The 22534-nt window shown below is 43.1% G+C and overlaps 1 protein-coding gene across 1 annotated transcript; it reads right to left on the bottom strand.

The window, feature by feature from the left end:
* Positions 1-459: 459 nt before the first annotated feature.
* DHCR7 (7-dehydrocholesterol reductase) lies at positions 460-21230 on the bottom strand. Its single transcript, XM_084852232.1, has 8 exons — positions 21133-21230; positions 16191-16294; positions 10618-10840; positions 9637-9724; positions 4778-4991; positions 3829-4033; positions 2356-2487; positions 460-1781 (listed from the first exon to the last, which is right to left on the bottom strand). Exons 2-8 carry the CDS (start codon positions 16232-16234, stop codon positions 1317-1319), a joined length of 1371 nt encoding a protein of 456 aa, XP_084708358.1. The 5' UTR covers positions 16235-16294; positions 21133-21230; the 3' UTR covers positions 460-1316.
* Between the last annotated feature and the right edge of the window lie 1304 nt (positions 21231-22534).

Raw genomic sequence — 22534 nt, 5'->3', positions numbered from 1 at the left:
CAGGGTCGCAAATGTTGTAGCGGCCACCATTCGTGTCCGTGCTTTAGCTGTAAATATTTACGTAGCCTATCACGGGCTACCGCAGGGACGCAAATGGCATTCCCTACGCAGGACGCCATTTGCGTCCATACGAGGATGCCCTGACCGGAACCAGGCAAGGGATTCGTACATCTCTAATACAAATACAATGTAGGAAATGTCTAAGGTAATTAGTGAGGGCAGTATTTCAACACACTTCTAGAAAGCCAAAAGTAATTATAATTAGTTATCCTAGACCCTGTTTCCTTCACAAGTATGCTTTTTATCACAACAGAGGAACTGGTACAGATCTTTTACCCACCCCATCATCATGTTTTAAAATGAAATGGTTATTCCTCTGGTATCATTCCCCTGTTAAGCCTTTAAGGAAGCCTTCAGAATCTCTGATCCAGTGACAGAAAGCCTATCTGAGGATTAGATCAGATCGTAATGTAAGTTTTATTCATCTATACCTCAGGATTCCCTTTCACCCAGAGCAATGTAACTCAGACACAAACCATCAGTAACCACTTACTGTACAAACTACAGTAAAAAGAACAGACATTTTAAAGGGCCTATTTAGCTCCCACTTCATTTCACCGTTGACTGTGCCCCATAGCGGAATAACATTATGGATTTCATTATAACCAAGATTTCATTGATTTTTAATTTGAAGCTTTTCGGTCAAAAACCCCCAGTGAAAAATGAACACACACACACACACAAACAAACCCCTAAAAAGTTTTCTAAGTTTAGTGGCACAATGGTTTTAACAGATAAGGCCGCAATCCTATGTGGAGAGGTGGCTGCCTTTGAACTCGGAGGTGACTGCCTATCCAATGCATGGCGGGAAGAGCACAGAGGGGATGGTCTCCTCTGTGCTCCAGCCACCTTGCATTCACATCTAAGATGGCTTTTGGCTCTCTAGCCACAGGATGTTGGAGAACAGGGTGGGGAGGCCAGATGACACATGGGAAGTATCGCACTGGCACTTACGCACTCTCTGCCCCCGGAACCACCCCCTTTTGCCTTGCTCCATGCTGCTCTTACGAGCGTGGAGCCCGGGGATGATCCACACCGCCTGAGGTGGCGGGGAGGCAGTTCTCCAGGAACTGACCACCAAGCGTGGGCTCCAAGGTCAGTTCCTGGAAACCGACCAATCCTATAGCCATCTAGCGCCATTAGATGGGCCAAAAGATAATGCTGATGCCACACCTTTTTAGATCCTCAAAATGTATTCCACAGAAAATATACTGTTCATACATGGGCTCCAAAGATACAGTTAATGCCCAGAGTATTTAGAAAACCCCTGGAAACAGACGGCATGGTACGGCATCAGTATACTGCTTCCACTCCTTGCCATACTTGCTGGAGCATCGGTGTTCATCTCTGATACAGCGGTGGACCAGAAGAATGGTCAGGTAAATGATGTAGAAATAAGGCAGGAGGTCCTCAAAACCACAAAGCAAGCAGTAGGCCAGAGCGCCCATCAAGTCTCCTGTATAGTTAAAATGGCGCGCCACTCCCCAGAATCCTGAAGTCAACAGTTTACTGTAGTGTTTGGTCCCATCGGCTGACATAAAGGAGCATTCAATGTATTTGGGCTTCTTGCCCCAGATTTTACAGTTCCCATCAGTGCGCCGAAAAAGATCTTTCTGATGATTGGCCATTCTGAAGATATAGTAGCCCACCAAACCCAGCAGTAGAATCCCAATTGCATTACCTGTGGCAAGCTGAACAGGGTGATAGACCAAGTACAATCCCTGAAAAAAAGAGATGGTTGAAAAGACTTCGTAAGTAAGTAGGTGTTCTTATTTAATTAGCACCCTTCCTTTTTCTTCAGAGGAGCCCAAACCAGAGAGAGGATCTACAAGCAATACTTGTAATACTACTGTTTTTACGATAAACACTTTTTTGTGCTTGGGAGGCAAACCACAGAGGAGTCTGTAAAGTTGCTCACTTTGCACTAAAAGACAGTACGGTGTAGTGGTAAAGAGTGTCAGACAAGGAGTGGGGTGACCCAGGTTGAAATCTCCAGTCAGCCATGAAATTCACTGGTTGATCTAAGGGCAGTCACTATCTCTCAGCAGAAATGTTGTGAGGATAAAGTGGGAGTAGGGAAGAAAAGAACCCTGCATGCCACTTTGGAAGCAAGAAGGGGTATACATGTAATTAATAAAGGATCAACTATGTTGAAATCATTAATTTGGTTTGGGATGTTAGGAGTCACTGTATGTAATTGAACCCTTTGTTGTAGTAGACCAGTGATGCCATTACTATGGTTATTGCTTCTATGAATGATTGATTCTCCCATAATGAATCAATATGAGAAAATACCTGTAGAGTATAGAGATAAGGAAGCCAAACACAGTCTCCCCAGCCTAGATACCATCCAAAATGGTCATGGCAGATATCAACTGTTTTCAGATACCAAGCTTCATTCCAGAAGTAGTCCAAAACATATAAAGCCTGAAAAGAACACACTGTCAGAGATCACAATAGCTAGCCATAGGTGGGCAAGTGAACCAGCACCATCCTTCTTGAAAAGATGCAGCTCAAATGTATCTAGATGGACTATGATGCCAACAAACATCCTACTTCGGGTTGCTTCTAGTCAACCTTAATGATAACCATGCATCTAAAGCAATGATCATCTCTCACCACATTTATAAGATTGTATTCTCAAACATCCTGATGTGCTATAAGTGATGTTCAGTTTTTAATTAACTGTTTGTTTATATATCTAAAAGATTTATAAGCTGCCTTTTAGGGAAAACCCCCAAGATGGCATACAACATTTAAAAACACAAAATACAATGAAATAATGATAAAAACAACACAATAAAATCAACATTAACAATTATAAATATACTAGACTTTTTCTCCTCATTATTCCCCTCACATAGAAACATTCCCAAATAAATCCCCCACCCATAAAAAACTTATATAGGAACAGGATAAACAAGTGTGATAAGTATAATGATTTTATACTTTATATAATGTATTTTAATGGCTTTTTAATTTTTGTGAACCACCCAGAGAGCTTCGGCTAGGGGGCAGTATAAATATAATAAATGAATGAATGAACTCAAGTAACACAGTAGACTACAAGTTACAGCGGTAGTCAGATAAACTCCATCCCATCCTATACCTCCAGCCATCCCCTGCTTCTTACCTCCTCCTCCATAAATAAGGGAGTTTACAAAGAAAGAATATTCCCAATACTCCATCACCCTCCATCTACCATGGAGTCAGGAAAGAACCCAGAGGAAGGGTGGGTCTATGAGACAGGGACTGCCTAGTTCTCAATGATTCTCACTCCCATTGAACAAAAGCTCAGATCAGATAGGTGTTGAAATTATGGGGCAAGAATGGAAAACTCCATCCCTCCCCTAAACCTGACTAAGATGCACACGCCATTTGGGAGCCACAACCCATCACCACATTAAAAACAGGGTTGTATCCAATATTGGTCTTACTTAGAGTAGGCCCATTAAAATGAAAGGGACCTATGTTAGACTAAGGGTTGTATTCAGCTGTGCTCCAGCACTACCACTAATGATGTTGTGCTAATGTAAACCAATGCTTGACCAATGTAACCAGTGCTTGCTAGGGCAATGGATAAAGGTGGCAATTTGCTACTGATGCCACCCTAACACTGGATACAACCCACGAGTCACTGAATTACACTGTCATTGAGTTACAGCTACATAAATGCAAGATTGCATTCTGTTTTAGCTACACACCTTCAGCAGCTTTAACGTTAACAGCACTGAAGATTAACCTAGATTTTAATGAGTCTGTGCTTACCTGTAGGACATTGACAAGTATCATAGAGTTAGTTACTTGTCCATACAACTCCTGCTGTTTCGCTGCATAGGAGAGGTTAATAAGAGTCCACGCTACAATTCCTGGGCGACCGTTGAAAAACAATTTGAAATCAAACCATTTCCCTAAACGAGGATTAAATTCAATCCCCATCATGAAGTCATAGAAGAAGTTACCAGAGAATTTGCTAAAATGATATATAAAAAACAGAAACAAAATATTAATGTAAAAACAATTTAAAAACCATATGAAATTGAGGGAATTTTCACTCCCACACACCAAAGATGCTTGTAATTACTGATGTAAATACATGATGTTAAACTAAAGCTGACATGTTTGCTTTCTATATCTATGATCTCAAGTGGCAAGCTAAAGTAGGGCAATAGCTATTGGATTAATTAGCTTTATTAAGAGAGCAATCCTATGGCCACTAGACACCGCCTGGAGGGCCATAGGATTTTTTTGTTTCTTGGCTCCAACAGCGCTCCAAGTTCCAAGCCAGGAAACCATGCTCCCCACCCCCTCCCCCTTGTAGCCTGCGCAGGGAGATCCATGGAGGCTGCCTCTCCAGGCTTGTAAAACGGAGCAGAGGGATAAAAGGGGGGTGTTCCTGGGGGTGGTTAGGGGAGACCACAGAAGCCCCTTTACGCTGCTTCCCATAGGGTCTCTCCAGACCTATTCCCGCCCCCTCTCTGAAGCCCCAGCTAGATGTGCAAAATCATGCGTCTAGCCAAGAACGCAGGGCGGGCGGAGTGCGGAGAAGAGAGTCCCCTCCATGCTCCGCCTGACCTGCACAGGAAAATCACCAGCCTACACCTTTAGAGGCTGGCAGCTGTCTCGATAGGATTGCGCCCTAAGCAGAATAAAAAATGCAGTGCTCATCAAATATCTTAACATCATATGCTTAACAATATAAGCAATGCCAACATACCAATCTTTTGCATCAGAAGGGAAAAAGTAGGCTTTTATCAATGCAAATATGGACACCAGGTAGCCCAGGATATTTGCACACCACAAGAGTGGAATCCAATTGTCAAAAATTATGGTAGGCGAGAACCAGTGGAAGACGTAAATATTTGAAAACCAAAGTGTATGCGTGATAAGCCAGGCTTGAAGTCCATTGATCTCATATTTAAGTACTATGCCTGAAAGGGAAGAGAGTTGCATGATTCAGTACAGTAGTGATGGAAAATTAAGTCAAGGCTGGAAAGAGGGCATGCCATCATGTGGGTTTGCAGCTGCTTGTGAACTCTGCAATTCTTCTCGTTTTCAGGAAGTGTGACTCAGGGCTTCATGGCGAAAAGTTGGGGGTGAGGAGGAGACTTTTTTTGTCTAAACATGCATAGAATTGCGGCTGTACTCATTTAAAATCCTCCCATACTGAAAGCTAAACCAAGGAGTAACACATTTAGGGAGGAAGGTTCATGTTTAAGCTACATTTTCAACACTAAATCATAGATTAATTATACATTTAGTTGACAGTGGTAGGATTTTTCTCTATACAATGAAACTGTCATTGTATAGAGGATTTTTCTCTGTATAGAGGATTTTTCTCTATACAATGAAACTGTCCTAAGGGAGTTCTTCGTTCAAGGCTTAGCTCATAAAATGTGTCTTCTCTAATTCTTAAGATCTAACAGCTATACACTATCGCTTCTCAGCCTTTTGGCTAAGATCAAGTGTAGTAGCTATACACTAAAGCATTTGGGGCGCAATCTTATGCATGTTTACACAGAAAAAAGTCACGCAACTCTCAGCATCCCTCAGCCAGTATGGCTAGCTGGGGAATGCTGAAGTTGTACAACTTTTTCCTGCCTAAATATGCATAGGATTGTACCCTTAGAAATTATATATTCTGAAGAGCTGATTTAGGATACCTGTTTTAAAAGGAATTGCAGACTGAGAATTAGTTTTCATTGGAGTTTCTAGATAAACTCTAAATTTTTGTAGTTTCTAGGTAAACTCTAAACAAGCAGTAGATTAAGCCAAGCCTGAAAGTGCATCAGATTGCCAGTCTAGCTGTTAGCAGTGGAGGGCTCAACCAGTTGCAGTGTGGAAGATCTATGATTAATTTCACTCTCAAGTTTTTGGTTTCCTTTAAAAGGGGGCTGCTAATTTGTTTGGGAAAGCAACGCTGGTGGAACAGTGGTGGTTCTTTCTCTCTCTCTCTCTCTCTTTTTTTTTTTAAACAAAACCATTTTCCACCCAAGCCAGTATTACTTATTATTCCCTGCCGCTCTACGACATCTGCTATTTGATCCCCCTCCCCCAGCAATGCTTCTGTGATCAAATAGCAGTCCCACACAGATGCTTCGAAGGAAATGAAGCAAAAAAAAAAAAAAAAATCCTGAACACACAGCAAATAGCTAGACACATAAAAGAAAGAGTAGAAACTTCTTTAAATACTTTTTAGGCAACAAAAGTTAGAAAGGAGGCATTAAATGAAACCTTTGTCTTGAACTTAACTGTGGAAAAGGTTGAAAACAGACCCATATCTGCAGCATCATTTCTGAGGAGCATATTTGAGGCAATAAAGTAAACAGTCACCACGTTGTTTAATTTAAAAGCAGTGGGCCAGCAGATATTAAAAGCTTGTTTAAACTAATGAGTTTTAAAGACCAGTTTGAATACAGGAAGAGAGGAAGCCCAGTGGATTTTCCCAGGAGTGCATTCTACAGTTTCGCCACCACAAAAAAGGTCCTGTGTGTTGTATCTTCCATCTTAACTCCCATGAAGACAGGAGAGAAAGTAGGACTTCCAAGAATTACCTTAAATGCGGGGTAGATTCATATGGAAGCTAAAGTTCTATAAAATAATGCTGGGGATTCCAATGTGGTGCCTGTGGATACCTTCCTTGGCGCTGCCAGACTCCCCACCACTCCCGTTGATTTTATTTTTACAGTTTTAAAAAATTAAACATTAAAAAAAATTGGGAGGCTGGCATACTGCAAAATGAAGTGCCACCCTCTAGGGCCATATTTATACACCTTCAAAAGAGTGGTTTTATGTTTTCGAGCTCAGAGCCCACTTTTGCCTTGTATTAGGTTCTTGGCCAAGTTACTTTTCTTTAAGCCTCACCAGTTTGCCTTCTGAGAAATGAGTCTTTTGTGACAGGACAGGCCCACCATGGCAGCCATTTTGTGAGCAGGGCCATGAGACTCTCTCAAAATTCCAAATGTGCCCATCAGCCCAAAAAGGTTGGGGACCCCTAAAATAATTCATGGTGTGGAGATACATATTTCTCAATCCCATACTAGAACTCAAGGTTGCCAAATGGAATCGATGGGTAGTATATTCACAACAGACAAAAGGAAGCAGTATTTCACACACCAAAGTTAAGGAATTTACAGCGAAACGATGTGGCAATGGCCATTAGCTTACATAGCTTTAAAAGTGTCCAGACCTACTCTTCATGAATTTGTCTATCAACTCCTATCAGCCATGACAGCTAAACTCCACATTTAAACAGCAGCATACTTCTGAGTGGCAGGTGCTCTGAATGCTAGTGTTACGAAGTACTGACTCCATTCTGAGACAGCCAAAAAGCCAGGTGCCTTCATCCTCAGCAAAGGTGAGAGAAAGGCACAGGAATGGGGTTGAGAGCAAAATGCAAGACTAGATCAAGCAATTCAGTTTCTAATGGACTTCTAAAAATGCATTCCCCAAAGGCAAAGGTGGGGGTCAACATTCAGCAAAACATGAATGTGCTGGATAGCAAGAGTGATATCAGGTAAGTTACCTAGTCAACTACCTGCAATATGCTCCCATTGCTGAACTCCAGCCTCGACACTTGTCTTTAAGACAGTCATTGACACGTGAAGTCATATTTTGTTTAAAGAGTAAGAGACAGCAAGTAGGACTTTTGTTTCCTGCAAGTACACCCATCATCCCCAAGCACCCTCTTTTGTTATATCGGATGGAAGGCCAACTCAGTCTTTCTCCCATAGCAAGTAGCACCATTCCCAGTGCCAATGAGCAGTGTCTAGCTCATCAGAGTTGTGATGTCAATGCCTTTCTCTGAATTGTATAAGAAGCCTCAGGTTGGGGCAGTCCCAGGTCCCCCTCTTCCCAGAGGTGGGGGCCCATGCTGCTGAAATCACTGGGTGCCTCACACCTCCATGGGTATGGTGCCACCCTGCTGCTGAAATCACTCAGAGTCTCTCCTCCCAGAGGAAAGGCTCCATGCTAAAATCCCTGAAATCACGAAGCTCCTTGTTTGCCAGAGCAAGGTGCCAACAGTGGGTGCTTTGCCTCCCCTAGTCAAGGCTCTCTGCTTTCCTTCCTCTTCACTTGAGACCAGGAATTGCAATGTGCACTAGTTCCTGTCTGCAGGAAAGGGCTTCAGCCCAAGGAAAGATATATTGCTTTTAAAGGTTCTTTCTAGAACTTGTAATCTCCACCCCATCTTTCCCTTCTCGCTCTCTCTGCATGCATGCGTGTGCGTGCGCACATGTGCACGTGTGCTTCAAGCCTCGGGAAGACTCCTTCCCACCGCCTTGAAAACTACTTTTAGGCCTGGAGCTCAGCTTCACCAAGAAAGCAGCTAATTTCCCCACAAAAGCATAGCTTAGTGAAGGCTGGAGCATCCCTAATTGGTCTTGAGTGTTAAATCCATTTGCTCAGCTAATTCCCCCCAAAACTAGCTTCTGCATTTGAATCTTTGTAAACCCCAATAATTGTGCCACTGTGGTGTTATCCTCTCCAACAGTGTTTGAGTGTAAATCTCTTCTTAGCCATGGACGCTCTATTGCCAATATCTAAAGATTCCTTCTAAGAGGGTGAGTCTCGTTAGAACGTGTGCAAGGTTGTACACGGGTTTAACCAGAGCACATCACATAACACCGCTGCCCTCTTGTCTCTTGGAAATAGGATGCTGGACTAGATGGACCATTAGTCTGATCCAGCACGGTTCTTCTTACATGCCTGTGGCATATATTGTGGAATTTTGGATTTCTGAGTTTGGATTTTAATAGCTGAGGATTTGTATAACGTGTTGTGATGCTTTGTATTTTAATGTATGTCTTGGATTCTCATTTTTGTACAGTAAACCACTTTGAGGTATTTTTGGATATGGTAGCCCATGAGAAATTCCTTGTACCCCGGTCTATAAAGGGATTAAATACATAAAATAAATCTATCGGTTCAACTCTCAATATTGATCCTTATTTCAGATGAGGCTGCTCTTGGAAACTCAGAGATCTTTTCCCATGTGTCCATATAAGGATGGTCTTGGAGAGAAAATGCTTTCTAAGTGATGTGCACGAACTCTGCTGTTTCGAAGAATGGTTATTACATTTTTTACCATGGACTTGGCAGATCTGCTTCTTAGCACTCCACCGACTTCTGCCGCCAAGCCACCCAGGCATAAAAATGCATTTATCTGGAAGCAAGCTGCTTCTGTATGGATCAGAGTCAAAAGAATTTCTACAGTGTGCTGATGCGTCTAAGCAGGCATGCACTTTACTGCAGAGGAGGTAATAGTCCTCTCTGAAGCCAAATCTGAGCGTATGTGCGAGACAGAAAGAGAAGAGTTAAGGGTCATGTCCTTTCCCACATTCCGAGAATCCCTTTGGAGGGCTGTTACGCACACTGCTTTTCCTGACACAGGGATTCATTGCTGCACAACACATGCAGCAATACACGGGGCAGGGAGATAATCATTTGGGGGCCACGCACAAGGATCAAGAGGCACTGCCCTAAGGGGAGCCTGTAAGAAATTCATTGTTCCCCAGTCTGTGTTTCTTAGTAATGCTAGAAAGGCTTGTGAAGTATAGCCAAGAAAGACCTTACCAGCAGGTGTCACAGCACCTTCATGTACTCCTCCTCGAAAGCCAGGAAGAAACTTGTGGCAAAAGTCAGGAAGCATGAACAAAAATACCTGTAACAGAGTGAATTTAGGAGCATCAAAGTTCTGTATGACATTGCCTAGAAACTACATTACCTATAACCTAAATCAGGTGGTTATGGAGTGTGGAGGAGCAACTTGTGGTTTGAGGCCCCATTGCTCTTATCCCATATATTCTTAGTCTTCACCGTTTCAGGCATAACTTTGGATGTGACATAGCTTCCAATCCTGAACAACCTCTAACGATAAAATATAAATGTCAGTGTTAAAAATGTTTAAAGATATTCAACTGTGAATATCTTAGCACAGATGAATTTTGGACACAGACGAAAGAGAGAGTAACCATACAAAGTTTGCATACTCTCAGGCAATCTTACTTTTCTGCATCAAAATTGCAAACACCATCGTGCAAGTTCCAGCTGTCAATACCATGATCTTCATTTTATATAGTGATGCAAGAATAAAAATTGTATTTGGCTAGTGAGATTTTGTTGGATTTCTTCCAAAATCAGCAACAGGGTGCATAAACCTATAAAGAAGTCTTTCTAAGAACTCAGTCATTGTCTTCAGGAGGGTGGGGAAGGGAACATGAAAAGGAACAAGATAAAAATGAAGAAGTGCCCTAAGTTGATAGTAGGATGGATGGGAATGGGTACAAGAAACCAGGAATGTCAACAGTTGGTGTGAACAGTTTAGACTGGAAGTGGAAAGCTGAATAGCAGGTTTTGATGATTGCCCGTAGCATTCACAGACAATGAAAGATGATCAGGGTTATAAACAACCTATATACCCAAGTTTCTTCTAAGTGTCGGTTTTGATTGTAACTCTAAAATGGTAATCAGAAAAGTCTTAATATTAATCAAATGCCTGAGATTGTATTGCTCATATCCTGTTGGGTTTCAGTGGAGAAGCTTCAAGACACTTACCTGGAAAATTACCCAAGTAGCATATAGAGTCGCAGCTTTCCAAGTCAATGGTGGTGTCTTGTTCCAGATATCCAAGAGGTGGGTTTTCCTTGTGAGCAACTCAATAGCTGGCTTAGTTAGAGAGCAATTGTACTGATCACATGACATTATAAAATAATACACAATGAAGGGGGAAAACAGGAGTAGAAAGATGACACTTGCCAAGGAAAACCAGTCGACTTTCCTGAAACACAAGAGAAACAGGGATTATCACACAAAGCAAGAACTGCATAGTGCCACAAGATGGTGCCAGTGGCCCAGTTCAGACATAAATCCCTTCTCTTTCCTTCAGTGCAGACATGAGTAACAGATCAGAAACATTCACTTCTGAGAGTGTTGCGTTCAAACCCTAAAAGTGTGGTTAATTTTAGCAATAGTTAGTTGAAACAAGCTGACTTCTTGAACTACAGTTGGCTTGTTTCAATTCAGTTTAAAAGACTAACCACAGTTCATCCAGTTTTGGACATAATGTTTAACTGTGGTTAGTCTAAAGGTAAATGAAAGCTTCCAAATCCCTTATTACAGTTGAAGCAGAGCAAAGTGGAGGGGTGGGGGTGGGATGCACAAGCCAGAGGCTCACTGCGGTTTGTTCCCATGTGTGTGGCAGAACCTACTTGTCTGTGGCTTATAGACACATTAGCACAAGTTTCTTAGGTTCTAATTTTCAACTCCATCTTGGAATGCCTTAACCAGCTGCTTCATGTCAGGAGCGCCCTTGCTGCCTTCTAAAATCCTCCAGTAGCCAGAATCAACACGCAGACAAAAGGGCTCTTTTCCAAGGCTTTATTTCTATTCAACCTAATGACTCTTACAGATGCTAACTGCCGGTGACTAAGCGGGGAAACTCAAAGGAGCAGCCTACCAGGGGAGTCTAAGCTCCATAGAGTCAGTTGGTCTCCGTTTGGAGGAAAAGCAAGGCAACTGGCTGAACTTAGGGAGTAGGAGGGGAGAGTCCACCCCTTTCCCGTGGGGCATCGGGGCGCAGCTGTTGTCATTGCACCAAGTGGGCTGAGCACCTCCTCTTGGCGCCGGCTACCTCCTGCTTGTCTCTGTGCCTGCGCCTCGCATCTAGAAGCTCAAGTTATTTTATGCGATTGTGCTACAGTCCTAGACATTTGGAGCTTCTTTCTCTACCACTGCTCTCTTTGTTAGACAGGTTATAAAGTAATCCTGAACTGAAACACTGAATGGCTCCTTGCCTCATCTGCCCGGGATTCCTTCCAAATTAAACCCTTCCTTGTGCTAGCGTAGGGCATTTCCCAACATCAAAAATGTATTGGTCAGGGCTCAAGGTCAGCAGCAGAGTTTGTTCTTAAAATTTTTGTGACCGCTGGACAACTGCGACCCTCAGAGCAAAAATTAGGTGTAATACGGGTAACCTGTCTCTTTAAATGCAGGTCTGCACCAGTCACATGTAAAGTGGTGTGTGCATTAGATTTAAAGACAAAGTGGGATTGTGGACATAAGAAAAGCCATGCTGGATCAGACCAAGGACCCATCTAGACCAGCATTCTGTTCACACAGTGGCCAGCCAACTGCCTGCAGAAAACGCACAAGCAGCACAAGAGTGCAAAAGCACCCTCCCAGTTTTGTTTCCCAGCAGCTGATGTACATAGGCAGATTGCTTCTGATACTGGAGGCAGCATATAGCTATCAGGACTAGTAGCCATGGATAGCCTTATCTATCTAAAATGAATTTGTCAAGTCCCCTTTTAAAACCATCCAAACTGGTGGCCATTGCTACATCCTGTAGTGGCAAATTCAATAGCTTTTGTGCCGTGAGAAGACATACTCCCTTTCATCCTGAATCTCTCATTGATGAGCTTCATGGGCAGGTGATGGTTGTTGTCCCCCACCCCTGAATTATACCAGTTCATCTCAGAAATAATGATGTCCACCTCAGAGAAAGCGATACCAGGGGTCAACCTGCATGGAGGCAAGCAGCAAGCTGGTGGAAGGTTCAGTGCCCCTCTTCTACTTGCCCTTTTTTCTCTTTTCTCACATTTTACGAAATGGGTCTGCCACCACCATGCTTAGTTTGGCACCAATCCCAAATCTGAGATTCTGAAGTGGTAACAAACCTACCATACTCAACTAGAAGGTCATCTTGCCGAATTAGGAGACCACTCTTTTCAGGATTTAACACGGATAGATGCTGGCCTAGGTCACTATAGACCAAGAGTACAGTTCAGGCCTGGGGGCCCAATCCGGCCCGCCTGGGGGCCCAGGAGGTCACACCCCTTTCCTTGGCCTCCACCCCCTTCCCCCCAACCACCGATCATTCAATGGTTTCCTGGCTTTTGTGCAGTTTTACACCATTCTAAAAGGTTGAAGTGCTGCTCCTAATACCTAGTTAGAGAAAGTAAGAACTTAAAGTAAAATATGCTGATATTTTTGGCACTTTAAAATTTTTTTGGCCCTGCCTACAACTGGGATGTACTCACCAAGAGTTTCTGCAAAATGGAATTTGACCTTTGGATTCGAAGAGGTTCTACACCCCTGCTATAGACTGTAATAATTCCACATGTGGGATAATTCAGATTGTTACAAATAAGAAACATAAAGGTTTGCCACGTGACCCAGAGCATCACATTACTGGAACAACAAAATGATTCACTTATTATTCAGAGAACACATAATGAATACCCACATCCAATTATGCGAGCTTTAATAATTACATGTTAATTGAGCCAAAGAATAGAGAGTGGAATGAAAAAAAGCTGCTAGTCCTGTTCTGCAGATGCTTGCACCAGTACTAATAGTAGTGGGGTAACTACTAGGTTCGATATCAGTTTTTATACTTCTGCTTGGACTAGCAGTGAAGCATATTTGAATTTAGCTAAACTTTTAACACTCTAGAGCAGCGGTCCCCAACCTTTTTGGCACCAGGGACTGGTTTCGTGGAAGACAATTTTTCCACGAACTGGGGGGGATAGTTACATTTTTTCTGTACTTTATTTCTATTATTATTACTACTCCCCCACCACCCCCTGAAATCCCTCTGGGACAGAGCCTACCTGGCAGTGGCTGGTCCGGGTCCATCCGCTGCTGTCCACCCTTACGCCTGGACTGTGGATGCAAATGGCGTCCGGAATAGCCGATACCATTTGTGTCCCTGTTCTTTGCAGTAATAGGCTACGTAAATCTTTACGTAGCCTATTACTTGAAGAACAGGGACGCTCGCCCACCGCTCACCTACGGCCCGGTTCCTAACAGGCCACAGACCGGTACTGATCTGTGGCCCGGGGGCTGGGGACCCCTGCTCTAGAGCAAGGATGGGGAACCTCTGGCCTGCAGGCTGAGCCTAACAGGACACTCCATCTGGCCCACAGGGGCCTTGGATGAGGACCCTCCAAAAAGCTCCACCCCCTCAGAGAAGGGAGAGGGGACAGGACAGTGACTGACCCATGGCCTCGAGGAGCGCCCCTTGAGGCCACCACTCTATCTGTTTCGCTCCTTGCTTACCTTCCCCAGTTGGGGAAGGAGAGGGGCAAATGAAACCAGCTTGGGACTCAGCTGGCATCTCAAGGAGCGGCTCATAAAGGCTCCAGCTAAGTCTAATAGGGATGGTGAGGGTAGCTGTCCCAATGGGGGACGGTGAGCAGCAGGCAAAGCCAGTGAGCAATTCAGCTGGCGCCTCAAAAAGTGGCTCCTCAAGGCACCAGAAGATTCCTGTGTGCACATATGTATTTGCCTGTGCCAGAATGTGTCTATCTGTGTATGTTTGCATGCCAGCAGTGGGGGTAGCCCCACCAATTTTGGGCTGTGCCTCCCCCAAGCACAGCCTTCGGATTAGGTTCTCCATCCTTGCTTTAGGGCACCCTTACCCAACCACCAGGTGCCTCCCATCAGCCCCAGCCAGCATGGCCAATGGTCAGGAATGCTGGGAACTGTAGTCCAGAGCACCTGGAGGGCACCAGGTTGGGGAAGGCTGCTCCAGGGCAAGATATTAAAACTGGCCTCTGTGGGCACAAGATGCTTTCCGCACATGGAAGGGCAGCTTGGGATCTAACCCATATTCTCAGCAAATGTTTTAACTGAAGAAAGCCAGCTCAAGAACTTGTTCCAGTTAATTATGAGCATTGAATTAATATAAAAGCATCCAACACTGCTGGAGGTATAGAAACTCTCTCTCCCAAAGCGTACCAGTTCAAACAGGTGTCTCGGCAGGCTTCCAGAACAGGCTCTACCTTTTTGGTACACATAAAGTAACTCCTCCAAAGGAACATAAGTAATCCAAAATACTCTATAACTTATCTCAACGATCGGAGATAACAAGGGGGTTCTTCTGCACAGGCTAGGGCTTTAGGACAACCCTCTGCAGGCTGGACTCGGCAACCCCGTCGGCCGGATTAGGCATATGGCCAGAGGTTGCCCTCCGGTGCTCTAACATGTTATGTTTTCCCACTTGAGTGATTTTGCATATACTTAGCAGAGCCATGACTTGTTCTTAAGGATGCAGTCGACCCATGTGTGGAGAAATAGCAAGCCCTCATGGGTTTATTCCTTTAAGAACACCCATTTCTGCCCAAAGAACCCTTCCCCCATTATAGCAAAGCGAACAAGACACACAGAACCTGAACAAAATGTGAAGATCAAGAGGGAACGTTTTATCATTTATGGTGGACTTGTAAAAGAGCTAAAACATTTTGGAAACGAATACCGTCTTTAGCGCAAAGAATATTAAAGACTACTATAGAATTAAAGCCAGAAACTTTTTTATTGGGACTAATAGATAAACACGTAAAAGAGAAGGGGGGAACCCCCTTTCTCTACATGACAACAGCTGTAAGGTTATTGTATGCACAAAAGTGGAAGAAAAAAATAATACCAACTGTGAATGAGTGGATTATGAAAATGGAGCTGGCAGAGATGGCAAAACTGACTACTATAATTAAAGAAGGATCAACAACTAAATTTATGTTAGACTGGAAACCTCTTATAGAATTTCTACAAGAAACAGAGAAAAATGATATCTATGTAGCTGGATTTTGAACTTTGAGATGATTAACTCTTTTATTGTTGTTGTTAAAATTAGGAGAGAAATAATATAATGTCTGTGAACTCAATGTATGGTATACAACCAAATTAAGAATCAGAGAATAATAATGAGTATTTGTTGTGTAGGTGGAGCCAAAGGTCCTTATAATCGGAAGAGATATTTTACTGTATGTCTATTGTGTGTTTATGTTTATGTTGTTGTTTTGTTGTTGTTGTTTTTTTAATTATCAAAAAAAAAAGAAAAAAAGAACCTGCACTTTCCCCTGGATATACAAGGACCTGGCTGCAGGTGTTAGGCTTGGCAGAGGGAAAATTGTACCATTTCCCACCTCTTTTTTCTTTCCCGGAAAGTGATAAGCACTCTTCATTGCCTATTTCCTAGGGCCTATGGGCAATTCAGCCTACGTGAGATGCAAGCCAAAGAAGTCCTTGCTAGGTCCTGACTGGTAGAATTCCCTTCATCAGTCAATCATTCCCCCTCCTGGACCACAACATAAAGATGGGGTGTTTCTCTGGTGGTAGAGTCCTCTTACCAGGCTCTCCCCCATTGTCCTTGGGAGGTTCTAGTTCCATTCATGATGCTTTTACTTCTGCCTCCTTCAGAAAACCGAGCTTCTCTATGAGCTGTCTTTGCAACCTGCAGGAGAAGAGAAGACACACACACAATGTTAAACTGTTAACTAGAAAACAGTTTCAACACATCTGGGAAATCCTGTGAGTTGTATTAATTCTACAAATGTGTATGTATTTCCATATTTGTCATAATTTATTCTGCTTCTGATAACCATAGGGAGGGTGGGCTGGGGAAGGATATGGACATAGCCAACTCCTGCCCATGGGAAAAATTCTGCTTAGCCTTTCCTCTGGCTTTGGGTATTTCACTATGCCTTGCCCATGTATTGTCTCATTTTGTAGCTATAAGGGCTAGAGGCTTGCTTCTAATAGGGTAATAACCCCACCACGCTAAACTAGGAAGTCATTTTTTAAAAAATAGTTCTAGAGGCTTTAGCTGCCCTGGTGACCAAGGAACCTGTCTGACTTGCCCAGGATGGAGACAGTTCTGAGTTAACAGCTGGATTTTATTTTGTCAAAAATGGAGGATCAACATCTGTCTCCTACTTTCTTGTTTGCAGAGGTCATAGGAGCACTGAAGCCATCACATCACCTGGTATAGCCCAATGTCTGCAAAGCCTCCTCCTCCATATCATTTTAGGACTCCACCCCGCCTCCCTGCTTTTTGCAACATCTTGCCTGTTGAAGAGATCTGGAGATCTCAATTGCTTGCTCATTTGGGGTGACCTTTCAGTAGGCCTAATAAAGGTATTACAGTAATATAGATTTTGGATCTTATGACCAATCTGGCTACCTTTGCTTTTTGTAGTATCTGTAGTCTCACTCCCATGTTTGCTGGGAGTTGTAGGCCTTTTCCTCTGTCTAAACATGCATAGGATTGCACCCTTAATGACTTCCAAAGGTTATCAAAACATAAAGAAGATAAGTAGTATACATAACTTGGAACGGATGGGACACTCCAGTGTGACTTTGAAATAAAATAGCTATATAACTTTTCCTTTATAGTTTTGTTTGAGAAAAAAAGCATTTTCAAAGGTTTTCATTTTTTAGTTTTTTGTCCTGAGTTGCCCTTTTCTGCAAAGAAGCAATGAGAGATAAACTCTGTTTAAAGCAAGCCTAGACACAATGAACCTAACAGTAGACTGTCCAGAAAGGAATCTGCTTGTCGCTGCCACTTTTAAACATTTTTTAAAAGAATAACAACCATTTTGCAATATGAACCTGTGCTTCGGTTTTTAGAAAGAATGCCTTGACAGAGATATGCTGGTGTTGTCACACTGGGAACATCTGTGGGAGAAAGAGACAGCAAGTACCAACTTGCCTCCTGAACAGCAGACAAAACATTAGACCACTGTGGTTTTCCACCACTTCTGCTTTTGCACAAGTAGAAGAGGAGGAACAGAGGAGGAACAGAGGAGGAACGTTTTCCACACGGGCCCTCTATAGCAGTTATTCCAAAGAGAGCAGAGGGGAGAAAAGCAAGAGGAGCCTCACATGTTTAGGAAGTTTGCCCCCTGTAGGGCCAGAGGACTTAAGCACCTGATTTTGTCCTGCTTCAGTTTTGAAATTTAGGTAGTCCACAGAAATAAAACTCAAACATAAACCCCAAACAGAAATAAAACTCAATACTGAGTAGTGAAGAAATCGGGCTGAATCTACACATAGCAGTTATACCGTTATCAAAGCGTTATCATAACTATTGGTACACATGACACCAATGGGCACCAATAGTTATGATAAATAAATGCTATGTGTAGATTCAGCCAGGGTCAATCTTCACTCCTCTCTCACTGTTCTTTTGATCTGCAGAGCTAAGTATGTCAGATGTTAAACATTCACTATCTCATTCATTCTTGCACCTTGTGGAGTAGCTCAGAATTTTTCTCATTTTACATAGTGATGATTAACTCCCATCAGCCCTAACCAGCATAGCCAATGGTGATGGAACATAGGATTTGTAAGCCAAAACATCTGGAGAGCCACAAGTTGCCCACCCCTGTGAGAATATCTAATACCAGAATTTTAAAAATGGAGTTAGGTGCCCCAATTCACTTGCACCAGAATTAAACTAAATTTAAGCTCATTTTTCTTATCATATTTTAAAAATGGTTTTATAAAATAACAAAGATAATAATAAATGCAGAGGCAATTACAGAAATTCAAAGCCTTACATAATATTAACCATCTAGTTATCTAAATGATATTAATATAATAGGGCACAATCCTATGCATGTAGGACTTTTTTTCTGTTTGAACATCTCCCAGCGTACCCCAGCCAGCTATGCTGGAAGTTTTTAGACAGAAAAAAGTCCTACCATACATAGGATTGGACCCTTAATCTCATCATTTAGTTTCCTTATACAGCTTTTAACACTTCTTCCCCAACCTTCTGAAATAGACATTTCCAATGTTGAATAAATTTAACCCAATATTCCAATGAATCTTTTGTCAAATATCCTTCCCATATTATTCTATACCATGCATTTCTTTTCCATTCTCCTGTTGATGGGAATTGTAGTTTCTTTCCATTTTTACTATTTCTATTTGGACAGAACATACCAACCTATTTGTATTTAGATGGTACTATTCTGACCAACTTACCTAGGAGAACTGTGGAATCCACTGGTAGTATAAATATTATAACTTCTATTACATTTGTTGATATAGATATCAGTATAAATCCATTATTTCTTATCAGTATAAACAGAGATTGCCACCCTTCTCTCCCCCTGCCCCCCCCCCAGCTGACTTGAGAAACTCCTGTGTATGAATATAGAATAAAACTTTATTACGGTCAAAGACCAGCTCAAACCTGTGTATGACAGGCAGAAATTCAACAAGCAGTTTTTCCTGCCCTGGAGATGCAATGAGCAGAGCTGCACCTGCTGAATGTTTCTCTATCCATCACTGCTAAAACAGGAACCTTAGCAGAAAGAAACTTGCAACTCCATACAACTATATTTATATTAGGCAGATATAACATTTGTTATATTAATATAAAATATGTTCTTTGCTTGCATGGTTATACCAGTTCAAAAGGTGAATGCAGACCAACCCTGAGTGAAAAGAAGAAGAAAACGCTGCTGTATGAGCCAATATATTTTTAATTCATTGTATAAACAAAGCAAGTACTAACACATGCTGTGAAATGTGTTTGGAAAAAATCCCTTTTTGTCTTTAAGTGAACAAGTTCCATCTAAGAAGAATGCAATGCATACGTGTAACAACAGGAATGCATTGCAAAGCTATAGGTTGCTATTTTTCACACAGAAGAATGAACAAATATTGCCTGCTGACCTAGATTGGAAAAGAAGGCAAACAGGCTGACAACCTCTTCGATATAAAGTTGTCAATATGGGATAGCTGCACAATAACTAGTTCTAGGAGCCCTTGTCTGGAAGCAGCCCAAGGTGAAAGGCAGTTCTAGCTCTGTTTATCCTCCCCACTCCTTGCGCTCTCTGAATAGTAGCTGAAGTATGTAAGTGGAGAATCTGGGTGTTGTTCTCATGCAGAGAAATTGATTAATTCGTCTCTTGGAGGCTAATAAATAGGTGGAGCCAGTGTTGCTGGCTCTGTAGTCCTTACTCAGTTCAAAATAAGGCACACATTTAAAAACAGTTACAGACCAGGGAGATGCAGAGAAAAGTCACACCAAACAAAGCCTACCTCAAGGACAGCCTGCAGGTTTACGAAGGGGATGGGAGAAGAGATGAAATTTCTATTTACTTTTTAAGACATCTTGGGTGAATAACTGTTGTGTAATTTAAAGAATTCTTTTACTGCATGTTAATCCCAGACTTTCTCAAAAAAGGTCAGGGTATATATATAGTCCCCCCCACCCCTATCCTATTAACAACCCTGAGAAGTAGGTTAGGCTGAGAGTAAAACTGGCCCAACATCTTCAGTGAACTTCATGGCTGACAGGGTACTTGAACCTGGGTCGTCTCCGTGCAACTTAGTGCAATACCCTCTCCACTACATCACACTGACTCTCCAGTTTACTTAACTTGGGAAGACTTCTAGCATAAATGGTTCAGGCTGCATGGGTGAAAACTGCTTTTGCAAATTTAAGATGGATGTTGGTTTCTGAGGCAGGAACCAAGTGCCCTGCTCATCTTGCTAAATGCGCTATCTGCCCTGGCCCTCCCACCCAGGATTACAGGGTAAATAGAATATGTGAGGTCTATGCTACATATAAAGGTGTTGACGTGTTCACACCACTCCAAACAGCTGCACAACATATAGTTATTAATGTTTTGCTAATCTTCAGTTAGTCAAACGCTGCACCCTTTGAACCCTGTACAAAAGGACAGAATAGATTTGGTTCCATTTCGTTATAACAACAGGTTATTTTCGTTCTACGCTGGCAAACACACAGATGGTGTATGTGTGTTTAGCAGACCAGGCATGTATGTTTTAACTATATAATTCGCAAAAGACTATGCTGTTGGGATGCGAGGCAAGGAAAATAAAGCGGAACGAAAAGCAAGGCAGCCACGCACCCAAACTGTTAACCCTAACAGGAATCCAAAATGGTGACGTTATATTAGCTTTGCACCGAAACTGTTAACCTTTAACAGGAACCCGAAATGGTCACCCTATATAAGCCAGCCTTTAAACGGGAGGGGGGGGGAGAGAATACTATAATTATACGCAACTTTTTCTTTCTCGGCTGCATTTTGTAAGCAGCCTGTTTGCCCGCTGGCTGCCAACCCCACCAGCCCACCTCGCCATCACGGGAGAATTGCCCAACAACTGTCGCCTATCGAGAGCATTCGGAGAATGACTTTCCCAACTGCTTAGTCAACCCGGCTATCTTTCCTTTCGGCCGATATCTCGATCTACTCCCACAGAAATGCCCATCCTATTCCATTTAGAATTCTAGTGGGAGCGCCGCCTTACCTGCACTGCTCTATTGCGGCCGCAGACGGAGAAGGAACTCCTTTGTTAGCTCTCGAGCGGCGAGCGACACTGCCGGCTACGCTAACGCGTCCGTCTCCCCGCGGCCCCTCCTTCCTTCATCTTTGGCGCACACCCCTTAATTGCATGCTACAGCCGCCGCCCAATCACCTTCCGGGTCTCTTCAGCATCACTCCCGTGCTACAGCGCTGGATTGGCGCAGCTGCCTCAAACCATCGGCTGAGCTGAGCTGATTCAAGTAACCACGGCAACCGCCGCCCGATGAACATTTTGGAGAGGAGAAACTCCACACGGATGCAGAGCGCGAGAGCTGCGCGTCCCCTGCATTTGCGCTAGAGCCAAACTACAGCTTACGCTGATCGCGCCGCGGCGTGGTTCAGCGCCTTGGATAGCTCCTTTAGCGTTCTGGCTGGTTCTCACTGAAACCCAGAGTGGATTTATAGTCCCACCAAAATCGGAGCCGCCACCCTCCACTTAATATAATATTAACTCTATAAAAAAAATATAAAAAACAATATATACACACACACACACTCTAGTATGTGTGCGCATGACCCCAATTTGGATAGAGAGGCCTGTGCTCCAGGAGGAGATTAACCCCGCACATGCACGCACACTCGCGTGCACACACACACACACACACACACACACTGTTTGTTTTTAAATCCCCGCCCGCCGCCCCGAGGGATTAGAAAAGAAAAAAGTTTCGAACCTTCACAACTTCCGGTCGGAGCCAATGTCGCCCTGGCGGCGTTCTGCGGAGTTTCCGCGGGATGCTATCTCAAACAGCTTTTAAAAGGTTGAAAAACCTTTTCATCTTCCCCTGGAATGAAAAGGGGAGGCAAGAGCAGCATCTGGATGAAGTCTTGGAAGAGTAGCCCTTTCTGCGATGCAGCACAGGGGCTGGCCTCGGAGGCAAATCTGCCAGAGCTTAATCACTGCTCAAAGTTGTTTTGAAATTCCTATCTAATTAGGAGGAACCAGGGCTGACGTGCCCCAATGTAGTTTTTAGTGTTTATGGATTAAGGAATACCAGCTGTATTTGAGAACCTACAAGATTTATTTAAAAAGGATGGCAACACCAAGGAGGAGAAAAGAAATATGAGTGCTGCTGACCCCCCCCCCACACACACACACCTCCCTTGGCAAAGGCTTCGAGAAGCAATGAAAATACAGAGGAGTTATTTGCTCTGATAAAAACGTTGTCTTTGCAAGTTCCTGAATAGGCTAAGAGACTGGATACAATCCAAAATTCTATCACCACCCTGCAAGGGGCTGTGGGCTTAATAAAAACTCTTGGCAAAAAATGGAGGCGAAGATTAACAAGCTGCAAAATCAAGTGGCAGTGCAGGAGACTGTCTCGCAAGCTTTTCACAACAATTTT

This window comes from Heloderma suspectum, chromosome 1 (assembly GCF_057233095.1).
Source record: "Heloderma suspectum isolate Gila_16-S chromosome 1, 16-S_ref, whole genome shotgun sequence".
NCBI lineage: Eukaryota > Metazoa > Chordata > Lepidosauria > Squamata > Helodermatidae > Heloderma > Heloderma suspectum.
This window is presented reverse-complemented; position numbering and strand designations above follow the sequence as displayed.